This window comes from Hemitrygon akajei, chromosome 11 (genome assembly GCF_048418815.1).
Source record: "Hemitrygon akajei chromosome 11, sHemAka1.3, whole genome shotgun sequence".
In the NCBI taxonomy this organism is placed as follows: domain Eukaryota; kingdom Metazoa; phylum Chordata; class Chondrichthyes; order Myliobatiformes; family Dasyatidae; genus Hemitrygon; species Hemitrygon akajei.
This window is the reverse complement of record NC_133134.1, coordinates 9114619-9139017: the sequence shown is the minus strand read 5'-3', so window position 1 is coordinate 9139017 and position 24399 is coordinate 9114619. Positions and strand designations below refer to the sequence as shown.

The window sequence follows — 24399 nt, the reverse complement described above, 5'->3', positions numbered from 1 at the left end:
ATTCTGTCGCCTTGAACCCATCTGCCAATCATCAGTTACAGTCTGTCCATCAGCAAGATGTTGAATCAACCACAGTGTCGTGTCATTAGCAGCACGCTAACCAGTCCCCGTAAAGCCTGCACTCTAACAGCAATGCGCTCCCAATTTATTTTTTAATTCAAAATCACAAACAGCACCTATTCCATCAGATAGCATTGTGACCTGCGTTCTCGCAGATGGGTGTGAAATTAAAACACCCTGATTGAAATGCAACCTCCTAACTCCCATTTTATTTCCATTACTATGCTATTTTATACCTGCCTTTGAAGATAGCTTCCCGGCAATATTATTACCCTGTATTGTGTGACTTGCTGCAGGCAAACAGAATGCATTTCTTTTCAACCATCCATGTGGTGGATTCTTTTTTTTTAGAAAAATTATTTGCTGCGGTCGATGGCTAATTCAGACCGAAGTGCATTTGATTAGAAACTGTTTCCAGTCAGTGTTATGTGGGGCAATACATTGCAGGGTTATAACTGGGCAAGACCTTAAAGAGAGATGATGATCATCTTTGCTCGTCACATGTATATTGAAACATCGAAACATACAGAGGAATGCGTTGCAACTCACACAAAATGAAGGAGGAACTCAGCAGGTCAGGCAGCATCTAGGAAATGGCATTTCAGGCCAAGGCCCTTCATCAGCACTTATGAAGGGTCTTGGCCTGAAACGTTGCCAGTTTATCAATTTCCATAGATGCTGCCTGACCTGCTAAGTTCCTCCAGCACTTAGTGTGTGAGTGTCTGTTGCTCTGGATGTCCAGCGCCTGCAGAACTTCTTGTGCTCGTGAAATGTGCCGTTTGCGTCAACGACCAACAGAGTCTGCGGACACGAGCCTGCAACTGTCGCCATGCTTTGGCCACCAGCACAGAGTGCTCACGATTTACTAACGCTAACCTGTATGTCTGTCTGGAATGTGGGAAGAAACAGGGCACCAGGAGGAAACCCACGCGATCAGGGGTGGGGGGGACACAGAAACTCCTTATGGACTTCCACCCCAGTGAGGTGCCAAGCGATTTGTTCATGACTTCTATGAGAATCTATATTTCCTTTGTACTAAGGAACCATTTTAACAGCGGGGTGAAAAATGTCCTTGAGCCTTGCGCGATGTGCATTCGGGCTTCGGTATCTTCTGCCAAATGCGAAAGGGGACACATGACAACACTAAGCTAATAATGATCTGCATACCGTGACAGTGATCAGGGTTCAACTCCCGCCCCTGCCTCAGGGAATTCATACATTCACCCCGCCACCCTGCAGGCTTCCTCTGGGTGCGCCGAATTCCTCTCTCAATCCAGGTTAAAGTTCGTGAGTTGTGGGCATCCTTTGCTGGCGCCAGAAGCACGGCGCCCTCAGGATATTGACAGAAACAACGCATTTCACTGCGTGTTTCAATATCCCTATGGTCATGTCCTGGACATGTCACATTGGATGATTAATAGGAGGCAGAGGGTAATGGTGGAGGGCTGCTTTTGGAAACCTGTCAGCAATTGGTGGTATGTGCTACAGGGACGTAAAGTGAATGGATTCCATATGACTGCAAATTACTCCTCGTTTTAGAATTGTCCACATGTTCTGAGGTACAATAAAAAAAAACTTTATTTAGTATGCCATCCAGATGTCTTCAGATCAGTCCGTTAAAGAAAAGTATAACAGTTACAGGCAGACAGTAAGGGCAAGGGGAAGTAGATTGTGAGGTCAGGAATCCATCTTATTGTACTAGTAAATTGTCTAATAGTCTATTAACAGCAGGGTAGAAGCTGTCCTTGAGCCTAGTGTTATGTGATTTCAGGTTTTTGTATCTTCTGCCCGATGGGAAGGGGGAAAAAGAAAGTCCAGAATGGAGACGATATGAACAGCTGATGGTGTTGCCGATAACAAAGCAGGATAGTTGTAGACTATGGCGTGATACTGAACAAATGGGTAGACAGCAGAACATGACAGTCATCTGTGCACTTTATGTCAACTTGTACATCAACAGATCCTTTCAATTATCTCTTAATGTTACTGTGTTAATATTATTTCTGTGTTTATATTCTAACTGGCTGCATCGCTGTCTGGTATGGAGTGGGGGGGGGGGAGACACTGGACAAGATTGAAATAAGCTGCAGAAAGTTATAAACTCAGTCAGCTCCATCATGGGCACGTCTACCCAGTATCCAGGACATCTTCAAGGAACGATGCCTCAAAAAGGCAGCATCTGTCATTAAGGATCCCCATCAGCCAGGCCATGCCCTCTTCTCCTTGCTACCGTCAGGGAGGTGCAGGAGCCTGAAGGCACACACTCAGTGATTCAGGAACATCCTCTTCCCCTCTGCCATCCGATTTCTGAGTGGACATTGACCCCACAAACACTACCTCACTACTTTATTTCCTCTTTCTGCGCTATTTATCTAACTTAACTTTTTAAATACATGTTTAATTCTTACTATAATTTACAATAATAATGTTTTATTACTATGCATTTCATTGTACTGCTGCCACATTAAAACAAATTTCACGATATATCCTGGTGACACTAAACCTGATTCTGATTATTTTATGTACTGCATGTGATATATATGCTGTGTTTTACATAGGAATGTTTTTTCACATAGCTGTATACATGTGTATGGTTGAATGACAATGAACTTGAACAATGTTGGTAAGTGCAAGGTGATGCACTCTAGGAGAACAATTAACAATAGAACAGACACAAGGAACGGTACAGACTGAGAAGGCTTTGAGAAACAAGGAGAACGTAGTGTACAACTCCAGGGACTTCTGAAAGATGCAACACTCATACACAGCTTGAACAAGAGGGCATAAAGAATCCTTGCTTTCATTAGCTGAGCCACAGAAAATGAGAATAAGGAGATTGGTTAGGTGAAGACTTTGTGCACAGTTTTGAGGTTAAGAGGGCACATGGTGAGTTGGCCTTCATTAGTAGAAGGAGTGAGTTCAAGAGCTGCAAGGTAATGTTACGACTTTGCAAAACCCTAGTTAGACCACACTTGGAGCACCGTATTCATTTCTGATCACCTCTTGAAAGGAAGGATGTGGAAGCTTTAGAGAGGAGGAAGTGGAGATTTACCAGGGGTGCTGCCTGGAATCGAGAGCATGTCTTCTGAGGAAAGTTTGAGTGAGAAAGGGCTTTTCTTTTTGGAGCCAAGGTGGATAAGTGACTTGATTGAGATGTACAAGTTGATAAAAGGCACAGATAGAATGGACAACCAGCGACTTCTCCCAGGGCAGAAAACTTTAATACAAGAGGGCAGAATTGGAAGAAAGTATAGGGGGATGTGAGAGACAGATTTTATTACACAGAGAGTGGTGAATGCATGGAACGGCCTGCCTGGGGTGGTGGTAGAGGCAGATATATTAGGGGCATTTAAGAACCTCTTAGGTAGGCAATGAAAGAAAAATGGAGGGCTATGTGGGAGGGAAATTAAACCTGGAAGGGGTCTGAGGAAGAACATCAAATGTGTGGTTGGAATCTGGAGTACCCGTCCTGAGAGAGTGATGAAGACACACAGAGCATTTGATAGTTTGCAGACCAGGGTTTTCCAATCTTTTTTATGACATGGACCCCTACCGTTAACGGAGGGGTCTTTGGATTCAAGGTTGGTGCAGGCCAGGTATTGGCAACTGAGATAAGGATGGCATGAACATGTTGTGCAGAAGAGACAAACGACTCCATGACAATAACAATCGGAGATGTGTAACTGGCCAAAAAAGCAGCACAGAGACCTGGGAGATCTAGAGGAAATCCTAGAGACAGGGTGCTACACAACAGGCTGAAGCTAAGAGAGAGGGGGAAGGATGAGACCAAGGAGAGATTTGAAACATAGTTGAGGAGTTTTAATTCTATATGTTTCTGACCTAGAAGACAGAATCCAAACAAGAATCAGATTTAATATCACTGACAAATATTGTGGCAACAGTACAAGATACATATAGAAAACAATGAATTACAGTAAAATATATATGTATACTAAATAGCTAAATTAAAAATAGCGCAAAAACAGAAATAATAAAATAGTGAGGCAGTGTTCATGGGATCAATGCCCATTTAGAAATCGACTACAGAGGGGCAGAATCTGTTCCTGAATCAGTACCTCCTCCCTGATGGTAACAAAGAGAAGGCGTGTCCTGGGTGATAGGGGTCCTTAGTAATGGATGCTGCATTTCTCAGGCACTGCTCCTTGAAGATGAATTAGATACAATGGAAGTTGGTACCCATGATGGAGCTGAGTAATTTTACAACTTTCTGTAGCTTCTTTCGATCCTGTGCAGTAGCCCCCCACACCACCATACCAGTCAATGATGCAGCCTGTCACAGTACATTTGTGGAAGTTTCATGTGTTTTAGGCGACAAAACAAATCTCAAATTCCTGATGAATTGCCTTCTTTATAGCTGCATCAATATATTGAGACCACATTAGATCCACAAAGATATTGACATCCATGAACTTGAAATTGCTCACCCTCTCCACTTCTATGAGGCTGGTTTACCCAGCAGGTCGGTGAGCTTAGACTGATGAATGGGTGGGATTAGGTACCCAGTTAGGAGATGGGCAACAATCTTAGAAATACAAACACAAGAGATTCTGCAGAAGCTGGAAATCCAGAGCAACACACTCAAAATGTGTAAGAACTCAGCAGGTCAGGCAGCATCTAGGAAGAGGAATAAAAGAGGCGACATTTTGAGCCAAGACCCTTCTTCTCAGCCCGAAATGTCAGTTCTTTATTCCTCCATAGATGCTGCCTGACTTGCTGGGTTCCTCCAGCATTTTGTGCACATTAATCTTAGAAACGCCCCGCTTAATGAACAATGCCCAGCACAGTCAATCAATATCAAGTAACTAATAGAGTGAACTTACTCATTATGATAGCTTACACAAGGGAACACAAAGAAATGCCACAAATCACCATCATCAGCAAAACAGACAATTCTGTTACTGAAATCTGTAGCAAATGTTGCTTGAATTTAAATTGGTAAAAGAAAACTTGCTGACATAAATCCAATCCGATTATAACCTGTTATGAATGTGTACAATTCAAAAGCAGATGTACAATTGTTGGTAATCTATACCAGTATTAGAGGGGATTAAATGGAAGGATGTGAAGATCAACCTATGAACCTGTAATGTAGTTGGAAAATTGGCCTGCTTCAGTGCTCCACCAATACAGAGAAGGAGGCCAATAAATAAAATGAGTGTTATCGCTCTCTGGTAGAGCTATTCAGTTAGTCTAATGCCCTTCCCTTTCCTTGAAGCCCCATCATTTTCTCACTAAGCATGTGTCCAATTGTCCTTCGCACATTCTGTTGAATGGTCTTCCACTTTCCTGATGAGCTAGGCAATCTCTAACACGATTCACTGTCAGGAGGTATTCCACAAATGTTGCCAAATCAACCTAGATCCTTGTCTTTTCCTGTAGTCTGCCTCAAAAACAGTTGCTCTTCATTATTAACTCTATCAGCACCAAATGGATTTTCATAAGGAAGTGGATTTTAATAAAGTGCATTCAGTTCCAAGAATGAAGGGGGGGATCTCATTGAAGCTTACCAAATATTGAATGGCCCTGACAGAGTGGACATGGAGAGGATGACTCCAACAGGGGAGGACTGTAGGAATAGAGGGTCCAGCTTCAGAATACAAGGGCATCGTTTTATTTATTTAGAGGTACAGCTTGGAACAGGCCCTTCTGGTCCACCTATTTAACCCTAGCCTAATCACATGGCAATTTACAACGACCAATTAACCTACAAATCGGTACACCCTTGGTTTGTGGGAGGAAACCCACACGCTCACGGGAAGAACGTAGCATCTCCTTCCAGGCGGTGCTGGAATGGAGCTCTGAACCCCCCAAGCGGTAAGAGCATTGCACATTCCGCTACACTACAGTGGCGCACTTTAGAACAGAGACGAAGACGAATTTCTTCAGCCCGAGGGTGGTGAAGCTGGGAAATTCATTGCCACCGACGGCTGTGGTGGTCAAGTCATTGGGTCTACTTAAAGCGGAGGTTGACAGGTTCTTGATTAGTCAGGGCGTCAAAGTTACGGGGAGGATAGTCTTAATATAGAGGGGATGTGGAGAGTGTTCAGAAGAGGTTTAAATGGATTAGAGGGTATGAGTTGTAAGAAGGAGCTTGACAAGCTGTTTCCTCTGGAGTGGCGGAAGCCGAGCAGAGATCTGATAGAAGTTCACAACATTATGAGAGGCATAGATAGCTTAGGTTGTCAGAATCTCTTAAAGATGTCTAAAACTAGAGGCCATGCATTTAAGGTGATGGTGGGGGTGGTGTTCAGTGGAGATGCACAGGGCAAGTATTTTTTATACACAGAGAGTGGTGGGTGTATGGAATGTGCAGCCAGGGGTAGTGGCGGGGGCAGATACAATAGGGGTGTTTAGTTAGACACGTGAATGTTCAGAGAATGGAAGGCTATGGAACTTGTGTAGGTGGAAGGCTTTAGTTTCATTGGACATTTATTTTCTAATTTAGTTGGTTTAATTGTGAGGTGAAAGGCCCGTTCCCATGCTGCACTGTTCGACATTCTACCCAGAAGGCAACTGCTAATTGTATAAATAGCTTGTAAACACAAGAAATTCTGCAGATGCTGGAAATCCAGAGCACCACACACAAAATGCTGGGGAACTCTGCAGGTCAGGCAGCATCTATGGAGGGAAATAGATAGTCCATGTCTGGGGCTGCGACCTTACAAATAGAAGTTTATTAACATGTATTGAAGACTGGTTTTCACACAAGCAGATATAATGAGTCTTCACACACAAAGTGCTAAAGAAGGGTTTCTTAACCTACGGCCCACAAACTTGGACGGGAAAAAATTTACCTCTTTATTTTCCCTGATCTCTAACTGAAATTTAGCTTTTCCTTCAATGATGAATGTAGACAGCAAACCCTGGTAGTATTAGCAGTGGCTGTGACTTTGTCACCAATAGAAATCACAGATATTTTCATACCATATTACAGTTGTTACAATGCATTATTCTGAGAAGGGGTCCATAGACTTCACTGGATCATGACATAAAAAAAGATTAAGAACCCCTATGCTAGAGGGATTTAGTTGTTCAGGCAGCAAGTATGGAGAAGAATAAACAGTGGACATCTTGGGGTGAGACCTTTCACCAGGGCAGTCCTATTAAAGGGTCTCACCCCAAAGCATCAACTATTTAGAACACAGAACAGTACAACGCAGAACAGGCCCTTCAGCCCACAATGATGTGCCAAAACAATTAAATAGCCAACTAAACTAATCTCTTCTGCCTACACAATGTCTGTGTCCTTCCATTTCCTTCATCTTCATGTACCTATCTAAAAGTCATTGAAGTTCCTGCCTCTACCACCACCAGCTTGGGCACTAGCCTACAAAGTACCCAGGACATCCTCAGGGAGTGGTGTCTCAGAAAGGCAGCGTCCATTATTAAGGACCTCCAGCACCCAGGGCATGTCCTTTTCTCACTGTTACCATCAGGTAGGAGGTACAGAAGCCCGATGGCACACACTCAGCGATTCAGGAACAAATTCTTCCCTTCTGTCATCTGATTCTTAAATGGACATTGGACCTTTTGACACTAACTCACTTTAAAAAAAAATAGTATTTCTGTTTTTTGCACTATTTTTAATCTATTGAATATACATACACTGTATAAAGTACTGTATACTGAGTAAGATTTACTTATTTATGTATTACTTTTTTCTTCTTCTAGATTATGTTTTGCATTGAACTGCTGCTGCTAAGTTAACAAATTTCAAGGCACATGCTGGTGATAAATATCCTGATTCTGATTCACCATCGTTGTTTTCTGCCAGGATTATCCCAGATTCCCTTCTTGGACTCCCCTTCACAGACGCTGCCTGACTTGCTGAGTTCCTCCAGCACTTTGCGTTTTGCTCAAGATTTCCAGCAGCTCTTGTATCTATACAATTGATCTTCTTCAAGCTGAAGGGTCAGATCTTGACCTGCAAGTTTATATTCATGACCTATGGAAGGGGAGAACTATCAGGTTTCCACGAAAGCAGGTGAAAGAACATGTTGTGACCAGGCTATTAGAACACTGTGACAGGTTATTTGTCAGTTCAGGGGATCATTGAAAACTTGGCAAATGGCACATAACATGGTGAAGTGTGAGATCACGCAACTCGGTAAGAGGAATCCACCGGCAGCTTATTGTCTAAATGAGAGACTGCAGGTGTGAAGTACAAAGAGAACTAGGTGTGCTTGGTCATGAATTACAAGTAGCTGACAGGTGCAACAAGTGTTTCGGAAGACTAATTGTCTTGGATACTTCTGAGACTAGTACCCATGATGGAGTTGACTAAGTTTACAATTTTTTGCACTTACTTCGATCTTGTGCAGTAGCCCCCCGCCCCTCACCCCACACCAGACAGTGATGCTGCCAGTCACAATGCTCTCCACACCATATCTGCAGAGGTTTTTGAGTGTTTTAGGGGACAAACCAAATCTCTTCAAACTCCGAATGAAATATAGCTGCTGCCTTGCCTTATTTATAGCTGCTTTGGTATGGTGGGGCCAGGTTCAGTTATCATAGCTATTGACAGCCAGGAACTTGAAATTGCTCACTCTTTCCACTTCTGACTTCACAAGTGATGCTTGCACGATGGGACAGTGTTACACAGCTGCAGTGCATGAGAACGTCTTCTCACAGAGGGTGGTGCTTCTCTGAAATGCTCTGCTTCAGAGGGCCGTGCCTGGATTTAGTGAGGAAGCAGACAGATTTTGTAAAGATCAAGGAGTTGAAGGCTGTGGGAAACTGACACAGGAGTTGAGGCCTGAAGCAGGTCAGCCACCGCAGGCCTCATCTCATCTAGATTCTTTATTCCTCTCCATAGATGCTGCCTGACCTTCTGAGCTCCTTCAGCATTTTGTTTGTATTACTATTTTCTTATGTATCGACCTCCATTGAGGCCCCTCTCAGCCTTCTCTACTCGAAACGTCAGTGGGATGACATATAGAACTTCTCCCTTAGAATTCCAGAGACGTGGGTTCAATCCTGGACCTCAGGTGCTGTCCGTGTGGAGTTTGTGCGTTCCCCCCCCCAACGGTGCTCCGATTTCCTGCCACACTCTAAAGGTATGGGGGTTGGAAGTTTAATTGCCCATTGAAAATTAACCCTTGTGTAGCTGGGCAATAGAATAATTGGGCTGGAGTTTAGAGGCACGTGAGAGAGAATAAACAGGAAGTGAGATTGATGGGATTCCTTTAAAAGCTGGCACTGATTCAATAGATTGAATCTCCTCCCACTTCATGCAAAATAACGATTCAAGATCTAAAGATCAGCTTACTTTGTCACATGTACATCAAAAAACACACAGTGAAATACAGCACTTGCATTGCAGACATGCTGGGGCAGCCCAGCAAGTTTCACCACGATTCAGCACCAACGTAGCACCCCCACAACCTACTGGAACGCGGGAGAGAACACCAGCACCCGGAGGAAACCAATACAGTCACGGGGCACCACTGTAGCACAGTGGTCAGCGTGACGCTGTTACAGCTTGGGGCATCGGAGTTCAATTCCGACGTCCGCTGTAAGAAAGTTTCTACGTTCTTCCTGTGCGTGGGTGGGTTTCCTCCAGGTGCTTCAGTTTCATCCCACAGACCAAAGATGTAGCAGTTAGTAGGCTGATTGTAAGGTCTCCTGTGATTAGACTGAGGTTAAATTGGTGGGTAGCTGATTGTTGTGGTTTGGTACATCCTATTCTGCTTCTGAATTAACAAATTAATTAATTAAATAAAACATATAAACTCCTTACAGACAGCACTGGAAATCCAACCATGATTGGCAACGTTCCCGCTAATTGTTTTTACAGCTGCACGGACCAACCATTGCTCTAACCAGGAAATTTTTTACACAGCTTGAAAACTGCGTGGCACTTTAAATGTGTTTTTTGATATATGCATTCTACAAGTACTAAGAATGAAAATTGAAAAATCAAATACTTTTGATTTTATTTATTAATTCAAGAGTATAAAGAAATACAGTACAAAGAAAATCTTCCACATTTCGTAGGCATTTTCTCATCTGTCTTTATTCTGAAGGCTATGTGCTCGGGAGCTTTTTAGTTACTGTGTGACTGCGTGACTTAGAAGGAACAGTGTGTCAGTATTGCCTTTGACCGAGAGTGTCCTTCAAACCCCAATCACTTCTTCATTACTATAGCCGGATGTGGAGGCCAAGCCATTGAGTATATTTAAAGCAGAGATTGATAGGTTCTTGATTAGTAACAGTGTTGTAACTTGAAACACTGAGAATGCAAATACATAAAAGCTCTAAAATGTTTCAAAGTAAGGGTTGTGGTACATTTATTATTTTAAAAACTTATGGATTGTATTTACTAATACATAATTAATTACAGGGTGTTTCACAATTATATTAATGTAGATTTCAAAATTATATTAACACAATTTAAAATTATGTTCACAATATATAAAAGAAAATTCCAGCCATGTGGCAATGAAGGCTATGTGTGTGGGAGCATTGCGGTTCCTGTGCAGCCATGTAACTATGCAGCTTAGAGGGAGTAGTGCTGACCGGCGATCACTGGCGACGTGAAGCAATTGTGTAACCACCATCATGCCAGCCACAACAAATACATAATAATGAATAATAATATTCTAGCTCCCCATAATAATACATGAGGAACAGCAGCACATTCTGTAAGCAATTCAGCTCTTGACTCAACACTGCCTCGGAATAAATATGTTGGCTCTTTGAGAAACAACTTTAATTTGACACAATCCCTGATGTTATTTAGAATATTGCATTGTGTAAATTGGAGGCATTTATATTGTTTTCTCAGCTGCCAGTGCTTGTTATCTGGCCCACGATTTCAGCAAATTTAACTTAAGGTGCATTTGTAATGGTATTCTGCTATATCTGTTAGCACCTCTCCCTTGAGACATCAGTATTTAATCACTCTGTTGGACTGGCTAGTCCCAGAATGATTTTATTCATTCGCCTCCATCTTCATGCAGTTTTTTTTTTAATTTGAGGTAATAAGACAAGGAATTATTTTCACACAGATCTGTAATCTCGAAGTCACTTTCTCAGAGGGACAACTTATCTCCTTACAAAGACAGATTACACCCAATGGCACTTTATTAGGCACCTCCTCTACCTAATAAAGTGTATGTTTGTGGTCTTCCGCTGCTGTAGCCCATCCACTCCAAGGTTCAATGTGTTGTGCATTCAGAGATGCTCTTCTGCACACCGCTGTTGTAATGTGCGATTATTTGAGTTACTGTCACCTTTCTGTCGGTTTGAACCAGTCTGGCCATTCTCCTCCGACCTCTCATTAACAAGAAACTTTCACCCACAGAACTGCCACTCACTGGATGTTCTGTGGTTTTTTTTTTTGCACCATTCTCTGTCAACTCTGGAGACTATTATTTGTGAAAATCCCAGGAGATCAGCACTTTCTGAGATAATCAAACCACCCTGTCTGGCACCAGCAATCATTCCACAGTCAAAGTCATTCAGATCACATTTCTTCCCCATTCGGATGTTTGGTCTGAACAACAACTGAACCTCTTGACCACGTCTGTGTGCTTTTATCCACTGACTTTCAGTTGCATTAAATATTTGCATTAACAAGCAGATATACCGGTGTACCTAATAAAGACACCGCTATGCATACCTTCACAGAGAGATCTGAAATTGCAACGTCACTTTCTCAGAGGGACAACTTATCTCCTTACAAAGACACATTATATGTGCTGTGTTTCCTCTGTAGTGATTAGGGATATAGGGGTAGAGTTGATAAATGAAAGAGAGATTTTCTCACCCACACTGGAGATGTGTTGAGTGGCCAGATCCCCTAGCAAAGCCTCGATCGCCGGATTGTGCCGTGAGTACAACTCATAACGGTTTATCCCGATGTGGAATTTTAACCAGTTGGGGTACGAGTCGATAGACGTTTCACTGGGGGCCGAGAGGTCACCTTCCTCTTCGTTCGCCCTGAAAACAAAAAGGATTAGAAGGTCAAACCTGTCAATCCATTTTCAAAGTGCAGGAACTCAGTAGATCTCGGCAGCATCTCCGAAAAGGAATAAATAGCCGGTGTTTTGCATCAGGACCCTTCATCAGGACTCAATTTTCAAGGGCACACTGGTAAAGAAGGGGATTTGCGGTGACAAAATTTGCAGAGTTAGTAGGCCTGTTGCCTCACAGTTCCAGTGAGCCATGTTTGATCCAGACCTCTGGTGCTGTCTGTGTGGAGTTTGTATGTTCTCACCATGACCAAGTAGGTACCGTCCCTCATTCACTGCAGATGGCAAAGCAGGGTCAGACTTACACAGTGAATGATAGGGCACTGGGGAGTGCCAAGAACAAAGTGATCAGGGAGTATAGATCCATAAATCCTTAGAAGTGGCCTCATAGGTAGATCAAAGTACAGGAGTTGAGATGTTTTGTTGAAGTTGTATTAAACATTGGCGAGGCCTAATTTGGAATATGTGTGTAGTTCCTGTCACTTACCCACAGGAAGGACGTAGAAAGAGAACAAAGAAAGTTTAGGAGGACATTGTCGGGATTTGATTTGAGGACCTAACAGTCAAATAGATTAGGTTTCATTCCCTGGAGCATACTAGATTGAGGAGAGATTCGATAGAGGGATACAAAATTATAAAGGGTAAATGGAAGAAGGCTGATATTGAGTGAGAGTGGAAATAGACGTCACAGGTGAAAGGTGAAATACTTAAAGAGAATCTGAGGGGCAATTTCTTCATTCAGAGGGTGGTGAGAATGTGAGAAGTACTCATTGAGTCAGGAAGCATCTGCAGAGAAGCAGAGTTGATGTTCCAAGTATGAGAAGCAGGTTCTGATGAAGGGTGTCAGATCTGAAACATTAACTCTGATTTATTTCTACAGATGTGGCCTGACCTGCTGAAGGCTTTATTTTTGTTCAGAGATACAGCATGGTAACAGGTCCCCCCAGCACAATCAACTCACTCCACCCAATTATACCCACGGTAACAGGTCCTTGCAGCACAATCTCACACCACCCAATTATACCCACGGTAACAGGTCCTTGCAGCACTCTCACACCACCCAATTATACCCACGGTAACAGGTCCTTGCAGCACAATCAGCTTACGCCACCCAATTATACCCACGGTAACAGGTCCTTGCAGCACAATCAGCTTACGCCACCCAATTATACCCATGGTAACAGGTCCTTGCAGCACAATCAGCTCACTCCACTCAATCATACGCACAAGGCTAATTAATCTACTAACCCATACGTCTTTGAAATGTGGGAGGAAACCGGAGCACCGTGAAGAAACCTACACAGCGAATCAGGGAGCATACAAACTACTTACAGACAAGGGTCACTGACACTGTAATAACATAACATTTACTGTTACACTACTGATCGTTATGTGCCATACCGTACGATGTGGGCAATCATGGTCGTTCTGTGGCAATGATCATTCTTGGCAAATTTATCTATAGAAGTTGCCCCAGCCATTATCAATTCTTTTCAGAGATTGTCTGCCTGGTGTTAGTGGTCACAGAACCAGGACTTGTCATATGCATCATCTGCTCATAAAACCATCCACCACCTGCTCCCATGGCTTCACGATGTCCCCGATCAGGAGGCTAAGCAGGTGCTACACCTTGGCCAAGGGAGACTTGCAGGCTTGTAGATGAAAGAGGCACCTTACACGTCCTGTGGAAGAGGCGCATTGCCACATCCCACCCCCAACCCCACCCAACTGTGCCACCTTAAGTAAAGGCAAATATATATTCTGATGTCACCATAGCATGCCCACATCTCACTAACCCTAAATCTAACCTGTACGTCTTTGGAATGTGAAAGAAAACCAGAGAGCCTGAACGACACCAATGGGTTGTTGGCTCTTTAATAACTTCACAGAAACTACTATGCCAATAGCACTGCCCACAAGTGCAGTGGCTGGTTATTGGTTAAGTCAGCTGACTAGCAATACAGAAGCTTGAGACTGGAACCTTCAGGCCCGAGTTTCAATCGCAGCATGGTAACAGCTGTTGGATTGGGGTGTAGATTGTCACTCAGGGCGGTGGTGGGGTAACGAAATGGTCAGCGCCTCGCTTCACAGCCCCAGTGACCCGGGTTCGATTCCCGTCGCCGTGCGTAAGGAGTTTGAGCAGTCCTTCCCGTGTGCATTCCGGTTTCCTCCCACATTCCAAAAATGTACGCTTTAGAAGTTTAATTGGTCATTATTAATCGTCCTGTGATTCAGCTAGGGTTAAAGCAGTGGGTTGCTGGGCAGTCTGGCTCGAAGGGCTGGAAGGGGTTACTCTGGACTCTGTTTCCAGATAAATAATGTAACGAGGTTCTTAACATCACTGTGCTTCTACTAACGAGCGAGCATCTGCGGCTCTACACAGGAAAGAGAAATGGAGTGAGGGTGGGGGAAGGGGAAGAAATTGGAAGATGGAAACATGGCAGGGAGAAGGAAAAAGCACAAAAAGAGAAGTGGGGAAGGGATGCTGAAAAGGAACGTAACAGGAGAGACTCTTGCACAAACGATCGTCGCGCCAGATTTAGCAAATGATCTGTCATTGGAAAATTATACAGAGCCTACGTTCTGGGGAAAAGGAATGAGAGCTTTGAGCGTGTGGCTAGAAAATCTGACAACCTGTCCTCGGATCCCAATGTCACACTGGGGAAGGACAGTGGCTGCAAATTCAGTCAGAAAGTTATTCCCACTGAAGACAACACTTACCTTGTTTCTTCAACCTACCTGACATCACCCCCCTGACAGGGTAATAACACATTTGGTGGACAGGGAAATCCCAATGTCAAAAATGGGGCCGTAGTCAGAGAAAAAGGGGCAGTGAGGAGGGGTGATAACCATGTGGGCAGTGGGCAGGGATGAGAGAGGGAGGACGGGGTGACAGGAGAGGAGAGAGAGGTGCCTAGGGCAAAGTAGGATGGAGCAGTGCAGGGTCGAGAGGCAGAGCAGGGTTCAGAGAGGGGTTACATTGTGATCCACGAGGAGAGGTCGGAAGGGAGGGGGGTGATCAGTTGAGAGGCAGAAAACTGAAGAGGAGGGAGAGAGAGGGAGGGTGAAGGGGTGAGGGGGGAGAGAGGGGGCAGAGAGGGCGAGGGGGGAGAAAGAGAGGGGGCGAGGGCTGGGATGACCAGACTGATAGAGGCCTGAGACAGGGACACGGGCTGGCTGCCTGTGGTAACTGAAGGATGTGACAGAGGAGAGAGAGAGGAGAGAGAGAGGAGAGAGAGAGGAGAGAGAGAGGAGAGAGAGAGGAGAGAGAGAGGAGAGAGAGAGGAGAGAGAGAGGAGAGAGAGAGGAGAGAGAGAGAGAGAGAGAGAGAGAGAGAGAGAGAGAGAGAGAGAGAGAGAGAGAGAGAGAGAGAGAGAGAGAGAGAGAGAGAGTCAAGAGTGCGAGAGGGTGGGGGTTGCAAAGTGAGCAGAGTGGGGACTGTGATAGAGCGAGAGAGACAGATCTGTGGAGGAGAGAGAGTGGGAAATGTCTGTGTTTATTTAACCCAAAGATGAATTGTTGCCCGCCACAGGGACTGAAAAGCAGAGTTTGTTCCCAGCTCCAGCCTCTGCTGCCACCAGGCTACAGAATATGGGTCTTTTTCAATAAAGGAAGGCAAGCATTGAAGCCAGAGAGAACAATAGTCCTTTCCAGAGGAGTCTGAGAGCAGGGGGAGTGACTGTCTCCGCGTCAAAGCACCACCAAGGACAACACACAAGAAAAATAAGATTGGGACAAGCAGTAGATTTCAGGCCAAGATATCTCCTTTCTAACTGTCTACCCTCCCCCTGTCACTTTTAACCCCCTCTTTCCAGCTGTCTCCTTCTCTCTCCCTCTCTGCTCTCCTCTCTCGTGACCTCTCTCTCTCTCATCTGACTATTTCTCTCTGCTTATCTGTCTCTCCCCCTTTTCTGTCTCTTTCTTCTCTCCTGTCTCTCTTGCACCTTCTTTCTTTCCCCCTCCCTTTCTCTCTCTTTCTCCCTCCCTCCTATTTCCCTATCTGTCTCCCTCCGTCTCTTTCACTCACTCTCTATCTCTGTTCCTTTCTCTCTCTCTCTCCCCCCATCTCATTTTCTCTTCCCCCCCCCACCCCCACCATTCTTTCTCCCCGGTCCCTCTGCCCCTTCTACCAGCAGGGGAGACTGAGGTGCTGCCCATCAGGTTTAATCCGACAAAGCCCAATTCTGCACAAAGCACTGGAGGAACCGAATGGGAACTTATTGAGGGAAATAACCAGTTGACATTTCCGGCCAAGACCTTTCAAGGAACTGTAGAGGCTAGAATCTGGAGCAACATCTACAAAACTAGGGGAAATCAGCATCCACAAAGGGAGATGTTTTGAATCGAGATCCTTAAAGGGCCTCCAGCATTTTTAGGTTTTTCTTCAGTTTCTAGCTTCTGCAGTCTCTCATGTCTCCTAACCCCAGTTCCAATCCATGTTGGCAGTAAGACATCGTGGTCAAACTCACAGAGGACCCAGTCTAAACCACCCTTCCAAGGAGCATCCTCTCACCACTGTGCAAAACATGCTTCTCACCTTCCCCTTAAGTGTTTCAACATAGTATCACTGAATGTTCATGAGACAGAGTAGGCCATTCAGTCCATCATCTGAATGTTAGACTCATCCCAATCTCCAGCCTCGCAGTTCATGGCTTTCTCAAATCCTGTGCAAATGTGATGGAACATTCTGCCTCCTCTCCCCCTTCCTGACTGCCAGTTCAATGTCACTCATTATCAGCAAGACATAAGGAGCTGATTATTGACTTCAGGAGGAGGAAACCGAGAAGTCCATGAGCCACAGGTGGAGAGGGTCAACACCATTAAATTCCTCGGCATTATCGTTTCAGAGGATCTGTCCTGGGCCCATCACGCAGGTGCAACTATGAAGAAAGCATGGCAACACATCTACTTCCTTAGGAGTTTGCAAAGATTTGGCATGACATCTAAAACTTTGCCAAACTTCTATAGATGTCTGATGGAGAGTATATTTACTGGCTGCATCACAGCCTGGTATAGAAACACCAATGCTCTTTAAAGGAAAATCCTACAAAATCCTACTTGGAGTACTGTGCTCAGTTCTGGTCGCCTCACTACAGGAAGGATATGGAAGCCATAGAAAGGGTGCAGAGGAGATTTACAAGGATGTTGCCTGGATTGGGGAGCATGCCTTATGAAAACAGGTTGAGTGAACTCGGCCTTTTCTCCTTGGAGCGACGGATGATGAGAGGCATTGATCGTGTGGATAGTCAGAGGCTTTTTCCCAGGGCTGAAATGGCTGCCACAAGAGGACACAGGTTTAAGGTGCTGGGGAATAGGTACAGAGGAGACATCAGGGGTAAGTTTTTACTCAGAGAGTGGTGAGTGTGTAGAATGGGCTGCTGGCAACAGTGGTGGAGGCAGATACAATAGGATCTTTTAAGAGACTTTTGGATAGGTACATGGAGCTTAGAAAAATGAAGGGCTACGGGCAACCCTAGTAATTTTAAGGTAGGGACACGTTCGGCCAACTTTGTGGGCTGAAAGGCCTGTATTGTGCTGCAGGTTTTCTATGTTTCTATACAGTAATGGATACAGCCCAGTCCATCATGGGTAAAGCCTCCCCCCCTCCACCACTAACACATCCACATGGAAGCAGCATCCATCATCAAAGACCCCCACCACTAACCAGGTCACGGTCTCCTTGCGCTGCTACCATTCAGAAGAAGGTATACGAGCCTCAGCCTTTCCAGTCTGTCCTCACCTCCGAGGACTCTAAATCTCTGTGGTGGGGGGGGGGGTAAGAGTGGGGGTGCAGGGATAGGAGAGAGGTCACAGAGGAGAGAAGGGGCAGGGGTAGAAAAGTTTGAGAGGGAGAGGTGGCAAGGGGGAGAGAGAGCAAGGGGGTAAGGGGGAGTGAGGGAGAAAGAGGGATTGTGAGAGAGTAAGTAAGACGAGAGAGGAAGAGAGAGATTGTCAGAGTAGGCAGAGAGAAGTCTGAGACAGTCTCTTTATAGACTGAAAGAGGTGACAGAATACTCTCTCTCTCCCTCTGCTCCTAGATCCAAACTGGGATCCCTCCCTCCACTCTGAATCACAAGGTTAAAAGTAACACAGGGGCCATTCTGCCCATCGAGGCAGTATTGGCTCTATGTTAGAACAACCCTGCCTGTCTTCATCAGCTGCCTTAGAACACAGAACAATACAGCACAGTACAACCTAAGCCCATGAAGTTGCACCAAACTTTTAACCTATTAAAAGAAGATTAATTGAATGCTTCTCTCCTACATAGCCCTCCATTTTTCTGTCGTCCATGTGCCTACCTATGAGTCTCTTATCCCTCTAATCTATGCAGGTGCGCGGCAGCGCAGTAACTAAAATGCTCTCGCGCACTTTGTCTTTGTTACCACACAGCTACTCATTCTAAATATACATTGTACACGTTACCAAAAAAAAAATCAAAGTGCTGCAGAGTTTTCCGGCCACGCAAAAATTTCCTGCACAGAGCAGTGGTTAGTCCGCACAGCTGTAAAAAAATATTAAGAGGGAACGTTGCTCTTAAATGTCTCTGTTCCATTAGAACAATGAAAGGCTATTTTGGATGGAAGATATAGATTGATCTTAAAATAGGTTAAAAAGTCAGCACAACATCATGGGCTAAATGTAGTGTTCCGTGTTCTCTAATGTTTCTCCCTCTACCACCACCCCTGGCATCGTTTACTACCCACCCACCTCTCCGTGTGAAAAAACCACCTCTGGCATCATCCCCCCCACCCCATACTTTGCTCCAATCATGCTCCCTTGTATTTGTTATTTCTCACTTCTCACCAGGGAATAAGTTTTTGATTTATTTAGAGATAACAACATGGGACAGACCCTTTGGGCCCTTCAAGCCGTGCTGTCCAGCAACCCACCAATTAAACCACGGTCTAATTACAATGCCCAACTAACATACTAACCAGTCCGTCTTTGGGCTGTGGATGGAATCCAAAGCACCACAGGAAACCCATGTGCTTACTGGGAGAACAAGCAAACTCCTCAAAGACTGCGCCGGAACTGAACTCCGAACTCTGAGCTGAAACAACGTGGCACTAACTGCTACGTAACTGCCACACCCCACAGTTCACCTCCATCCAGTCAACTCAACTCTCATCCAAAACCCTTTCGTCTTTACACTCATCTGTCGTCCTGCCCCCAACCACTCAGCAAGTCGAGAAAACATCTCTTCCTCCTCACTTTTGGTTATTCTGCCTTCAGCAGAGAGCGATAGATCGGAAAGACCAACACTCAACCCTCAGGCCTGCCAACTCTCTCCTCTTGGATCCTCATCTTCTGAATACCCCGGGTGTGAGAAGGGGGTACACTGACGTAACCAGAGACACAGCACTCCAGAATCACAGGTTCAGTCTCAACCTTGGGAACAGTCTGCATGGAATTTGCATATTCTCCCTCTGACGGGGGGGGGGGGGGGTGGTTCAATAAAACTATAAGATATGGGAGTGGAAATCAGACGGTTTGGTTCAGTGGACTCGGCTCCGCCATTCCAACATAACTGCTTTATACCTCTCAACCCCTTTCTCCTGCTTTCTCTCCATAACCTTTGACACCCTGATTAACCAAAAACATGCTAATCTCCACTTTAAATATACCCAACCACTTGACCTCCACAGCCATTCGTGGCAAAGAGTCTCACAGATTCACGTCCCTGTGGCTGAAGAAATTTCTCCTCATCTCTGTTCTAAAAGGACGTCTCTGTTTTAAAGGGACATTGCCTTAGGAACTCCAGTTTCCCCCCACAGGAGGTGTGTGCAGGTCGTGGGTCAATTGGACACTAAATTTTGTGTAGGTGGATGGCAGGAAAATTGGGGTTGAAAGTTCCTTAAGAAAGAACAGATTAGATTGATTGTAGGACCTGAGGAGAGTCGATGGGGATGTGGCGAGGACGAAATGGAATAAGTATCGGTTACAGACCTCAAGTGTGTAAGTGAGGGGTAGAATCTGGGGAGGGGGGGGAAGATGCCACAGTCGTGCAGCTGTTAGCACAGCGCTACTACAGCTTGGGGCATCAGAGTTCAGAGTTCAATTCCAGCATCCTCTGTCAGAAAGTTTGTACATTCTCCTTGTGACCGCGTGGGGTTTCCCCGTTTCCTCTCACAGTCCAAACACGTACCGGTTAGTAGTTTAATTGGTCATTGTAAATTGTCCTGTGATTAGGCTTGGAGTAAATAAGTGGGCTGTTGGTTCATGTGGCTCATTGAGCTGGTAGGCCTGATCCTATGTTGTATCTCTAAATCAGGGGTTCACAGACCCCCTCAGTTAATGGTAGGGGTCCATGGCATAAAAAGGATGGGGACCCCACTCTTAATAAATAAATAAATAGGCAGATTGAAAGATAACCAAATAATTATATTAAAGTAGAATAAATTAGCCCAGGTTTGGGGCCAAAGGACCTGTTTCTCTGCTATAGAGAAACAGACTAACGGGTAAGTACAGGGTAGAATTTTTTTGGGGGTGGGGTGAGGGAGTTGATAGGATCATAGGGAGAGTAACTTAAAAATGACCACTGTAAATTGACCCAAGTGTTTAAGCCAATTGGCACTATTGACGGGAAGATGAAGGGATGAGTGTCGGTTCACTGACCGCTGTAAACTGCTTCCAGCGTGTAGGTTGGGCGGAGAATCATGGAAACTTTGGGAGAATGAAGTGGAAATCAGTGCCGGTCTATCGGCCACTGCTACTCGCCCGGAGTGTGGAGGCGAATAGTGGAATTTGAGGAGAGTTAATGGGGGGGGGGGGGGAATAAACACAGGATTTGTACGGAGTAGGTTAACACTATAAATTGTCCCAAATGTGTGTGGGTGCGGGCAGAATTTGAGGGGAATGTTAGGTTAAGGGGAGAAACCCGGACTAATCCGATGGGCCGAAAGCCGACAAGAAAGGAACGAACATCACCACCCACACCCCCTTTCCCCCCCCCCCAGCCTCTCAAGGACTTACCAGTCTCGGGGGTCGCCGGCCTTGGGGTTGAACCTGATGTCCGAGTTGACGTTGAAGAGGATGTCCTGGGTGCGGAGTGCCGGCGGCGGCCTCTGGTAGAGCGGGTGGCCGAAGAGGGCGGCCAGTTTGGAGGGGCGGCTTCGAGCGGCAGCCCGCGGCTCGCCTTCGGACACCAGCCGCTTGCCGCTGCGGTTAGCGGCCGGCGCCGTGCCGAAGTCCTGCAAGATGCGCAGTGTGTGCTTGTTCCAGCCGGGCGGGCGGTGCTGCTGGCAGGGGCAGCCGGCCTCACCTCCTCCTCCCCCGGCCGCCGCAGCTGCCCCCGGCCCGCCGGAGGCTCCCCCCGCCGACCTCCTCTCCAGGCGGGGCAGCAAGTCCGTCAGGATGTGCATGGTGCAGGCGACCAGGAAGACGGTTACGACCAATACCCGGAACCTCCGCGGCAGCATCGTTGTCTGATGGAGGGTGGGAGAGGAGGGGAGGGAAAAAAGAGATGAGGGACGGGGAGATAAAAGGAGGGAGTGAGAGGAGAAAAGGGAAGAGAGGGAGAGGAAAAAAGAGAGAGGAGGTAGTGGACGAGAAACAAGAGGAGGGGAGGGAGGCGGGATTCCAAACCCTCAACCGGCGGGGCAGAGCGCTCCGATCAGCGCCGTGTCATCTGGAAACGGCTTCACATTCCAAGTCTTGGCGCTCCTGGCTCATCTGTCTTGGCGCAGTGTGTGTGAAAGTGTCTCCCTCTCGCTCTCAACCTGCCGGCGGCTCACCGAGACCGAGCCATCGAGTCCCGAGAAGGTGCATCAGACGCAGAGCCACTCACTGATTGGAAATCCGGCGGCCGCTCTCTCCGGCAGCGTCGGGGAGAGTAGACCGAACACACACACACACACATACACTCTAAACCTTCTCCCCTCCCCTGGATGGGAGGAGTAATGGTGACTCCCCGCCACAAAGCCAACCCTACCTTTCTCCAGAGACAGGGATACGGGGGGGGGGGGTGTGGTAAGAAGGGGTTGTCTGGACGAACTGTACCCCAATCGGCTCTCCCGTCCCGGCGGAGTCTTGTCCCAGAAAGAGGGGGTGGGGAGGGGGAAAGATCTGGGTGGCGACGATCCCCGGAGCTGGAAGATTTCCCCCACCCCTGGCCACTTGCAATGGCCCACCGCTTCCAATCAGAGCGAAGGGGCGGCTTTTAATCCCCACCCACCTCCTCGTCCCTCCTCCTCCCCCGTCAGGGAACGAGAGGGGGAAAATCACAATACAGATAATAACTGGGGGACAAAGATATATAGAGAGATATCACCGTGGCAGAGAGAATAAGTTAGAGATAGGGGAGCTACGGAAGGAAGAGGGGAGAGGCTGACGGACAGAAGAGAGAGAGAGAGAAATCACTGACAGAGAGAAGACTAGACAGAGAGGGGGAGGATCGACATAGGAGGGGGGAGAGAGAAGGACGGTGACAGGAAAGAAAATGAAGTGAGACACGATGATACAGTAATCGGGGGAGAAAGGGGGTATAGAGTGGGAGAGGGACAAAGGGTGAGAAAGGGACTGAGAGAAGGTGAAAGTGACAGCGAAAGAGAGAGTATTGGAGAAAGAGAATTTGGGATAGAGACAGGAGAAAGACAAAGAGTGAATGAGAGACAGGAGGAAAAGGGAGTGACGGGGGTGGGGGCGGAGAAGACGGTTAGAGAAGGGGTGACTGGGGGAGAGAAGGCAGCCAGGCCAGGGGAGGGGGTAGTCAGAGAGGAAGAGATGTGAGGTTTTAGAGAGAGAGAGAGCGAGAGAGACGTAAGCGGCAGAGGGAGCCGGCCGCGTTAGGGCACCGGCACAGCCGCCTTGTGCGGAGCTGGTTCCAGGAGCAAGTCTCACCGCCAGCCGCCCGATCAGCACACACGGGAGGAGATGATTTATATACTGTATACATATTTCGGGTTGAAATCGAAACGCGGCGCGAGTACATTGCCAACAGCGGAAAGCACGAGCGCAGTCTGGCCACCAGACCGTGATGTCCCAGGTTTCCCCCCTTGTCTATTGTTTTCTTTATACTTGCCACAGTCTGCTTGTTTGATTCCGTTCAAGCGGGCGAACTGATTTTTATTTGCCTGAACTTAAAACGGCGAAGGCAGTTCTTTGGGCGATGGTAGGTCTTTGGTTACCCGCGGGTTCCTGAACATACAGGTTTGCTCAGTATCTCCACCCGGCCCCCTCGCTCTCTCTGCCCTTGGTTACATTTCTGTCCTTCCCCTGCGCTCTTAAATCCTTTAACATTTCCCAATCGGCGTGTCAAGAGTATACAGACAGTGCTGGAGGAACTCAGCGTGTACGAAGGGGAATAAACTGTTGACGTTTCGGGCCGAGACCCTTCATCGTGACGGCAGGAGAGACTCGGCAGATCGAACAGCGGCTACAGAGGCAAAGTCGCCCTTTCGGGGCGAGATCCTGACCCCCTTCCGGCAGAGTTTACTGTAACTCTTAAATGCAGCGTAATAGATGGAAACGTTTTTATTAAAATAAACTTTATGTACACAATCAATCTATGTATCTAAGTCCGGAGAAAGTCTGAAACGTCGACTGTTTATTCCCCTCCATTCATTCTGCCTGACCTGCTGAGTTCCTCCAGCATTTTGTGTGCGTTGCTGTGGATACAAGCTATCTTATCTATTTATATTGTTTTTTTTAAATTATGTTCTTTATCTTGCCGTGTTCTGTGTGTGGATCCGAATTAACAATTATTTCTCCTTTACACTTGTGTATTGGAAGTGACATTAAACAGTCTTGAACCTCCCTTGAATCTTGAATTCCTAATGAAAATATTTGCAAGAGCAAACAGCACCATGCCCTTTCATTCTCACATTTCATAGTCAATGCTGTCAGCCGTGTTCTATTTCATTCCTTAAAACCAAACGGACTGTTGCCACTCTGGGGTGACATATTACAATAATTGAGGGGCTTCCTCAGCCGGGTTGGCCCATCGAAAAGGTTGAACTTCTCCCACGGCGAGGAAGAGATTGGGTTAAAGTTTTTGCTATCTACGTAATCCCGACAGCGGAGAATCTGTAATTATTGTCTCAACGACAGACATCATACATTTTATCTGTTCAGTGAACTGATCCGTGATTCAGAGACTGGGGCGGTAATGTCTGCGTTAAAGCCAAGCGCGCCTCAGTCCTCCGCTCTGCAGCGACCCGCGTCTGAACTCGTTAAAAAAAGACGCGTGGAACTCACTTCGAAACTTCCGAGGCTGACGTTTGGCACGTTGCCCCAGTCGGCTGTTTGTAAACATTCGCCACGATATCAGGGCATCCATTAGCTTCTCGTTTTAAACCTCGGTATTATCAGGGAACGTACTTTTCACTGCGTACAACCGAGATTA

The 24399-nt window shown here is 46.2% G+C and overlaps 1 protein-coding gene across 1 annotated transcript in view; it reads right to left on the bottom strand.

The window, feature by feature from the left end:
* LOC140735302 (extracellular serine/threonine protein kinase FAM20C-like) overlaps nt 1-23272 on the bottom strand; it is a 107755-nt gene extending 84483 nt beyond the window's left edge. Inside the window, exons 1-3 of the mRNA XM_073060185.1 lie at nt 23077-23272; nt 21030-21481; nt 11852-12024 (exon numbers count right to left, since the gene is read on the bottom strand). Coding sequence (XP_072916286.1) covers nt 11852-12024; nt 21030-21475 — 619 coding nt within the window. The 5' untranslated portion in view covers nt 21476-21481; nt 23077-23272. The remainder of the gene's footprint in view (nt 1-11851; nt 12025-21029; nt 21482-23076) is intronic.
* Between the last annotated feature and the right edge of the window lie 1127 nt (nt 23273-24399).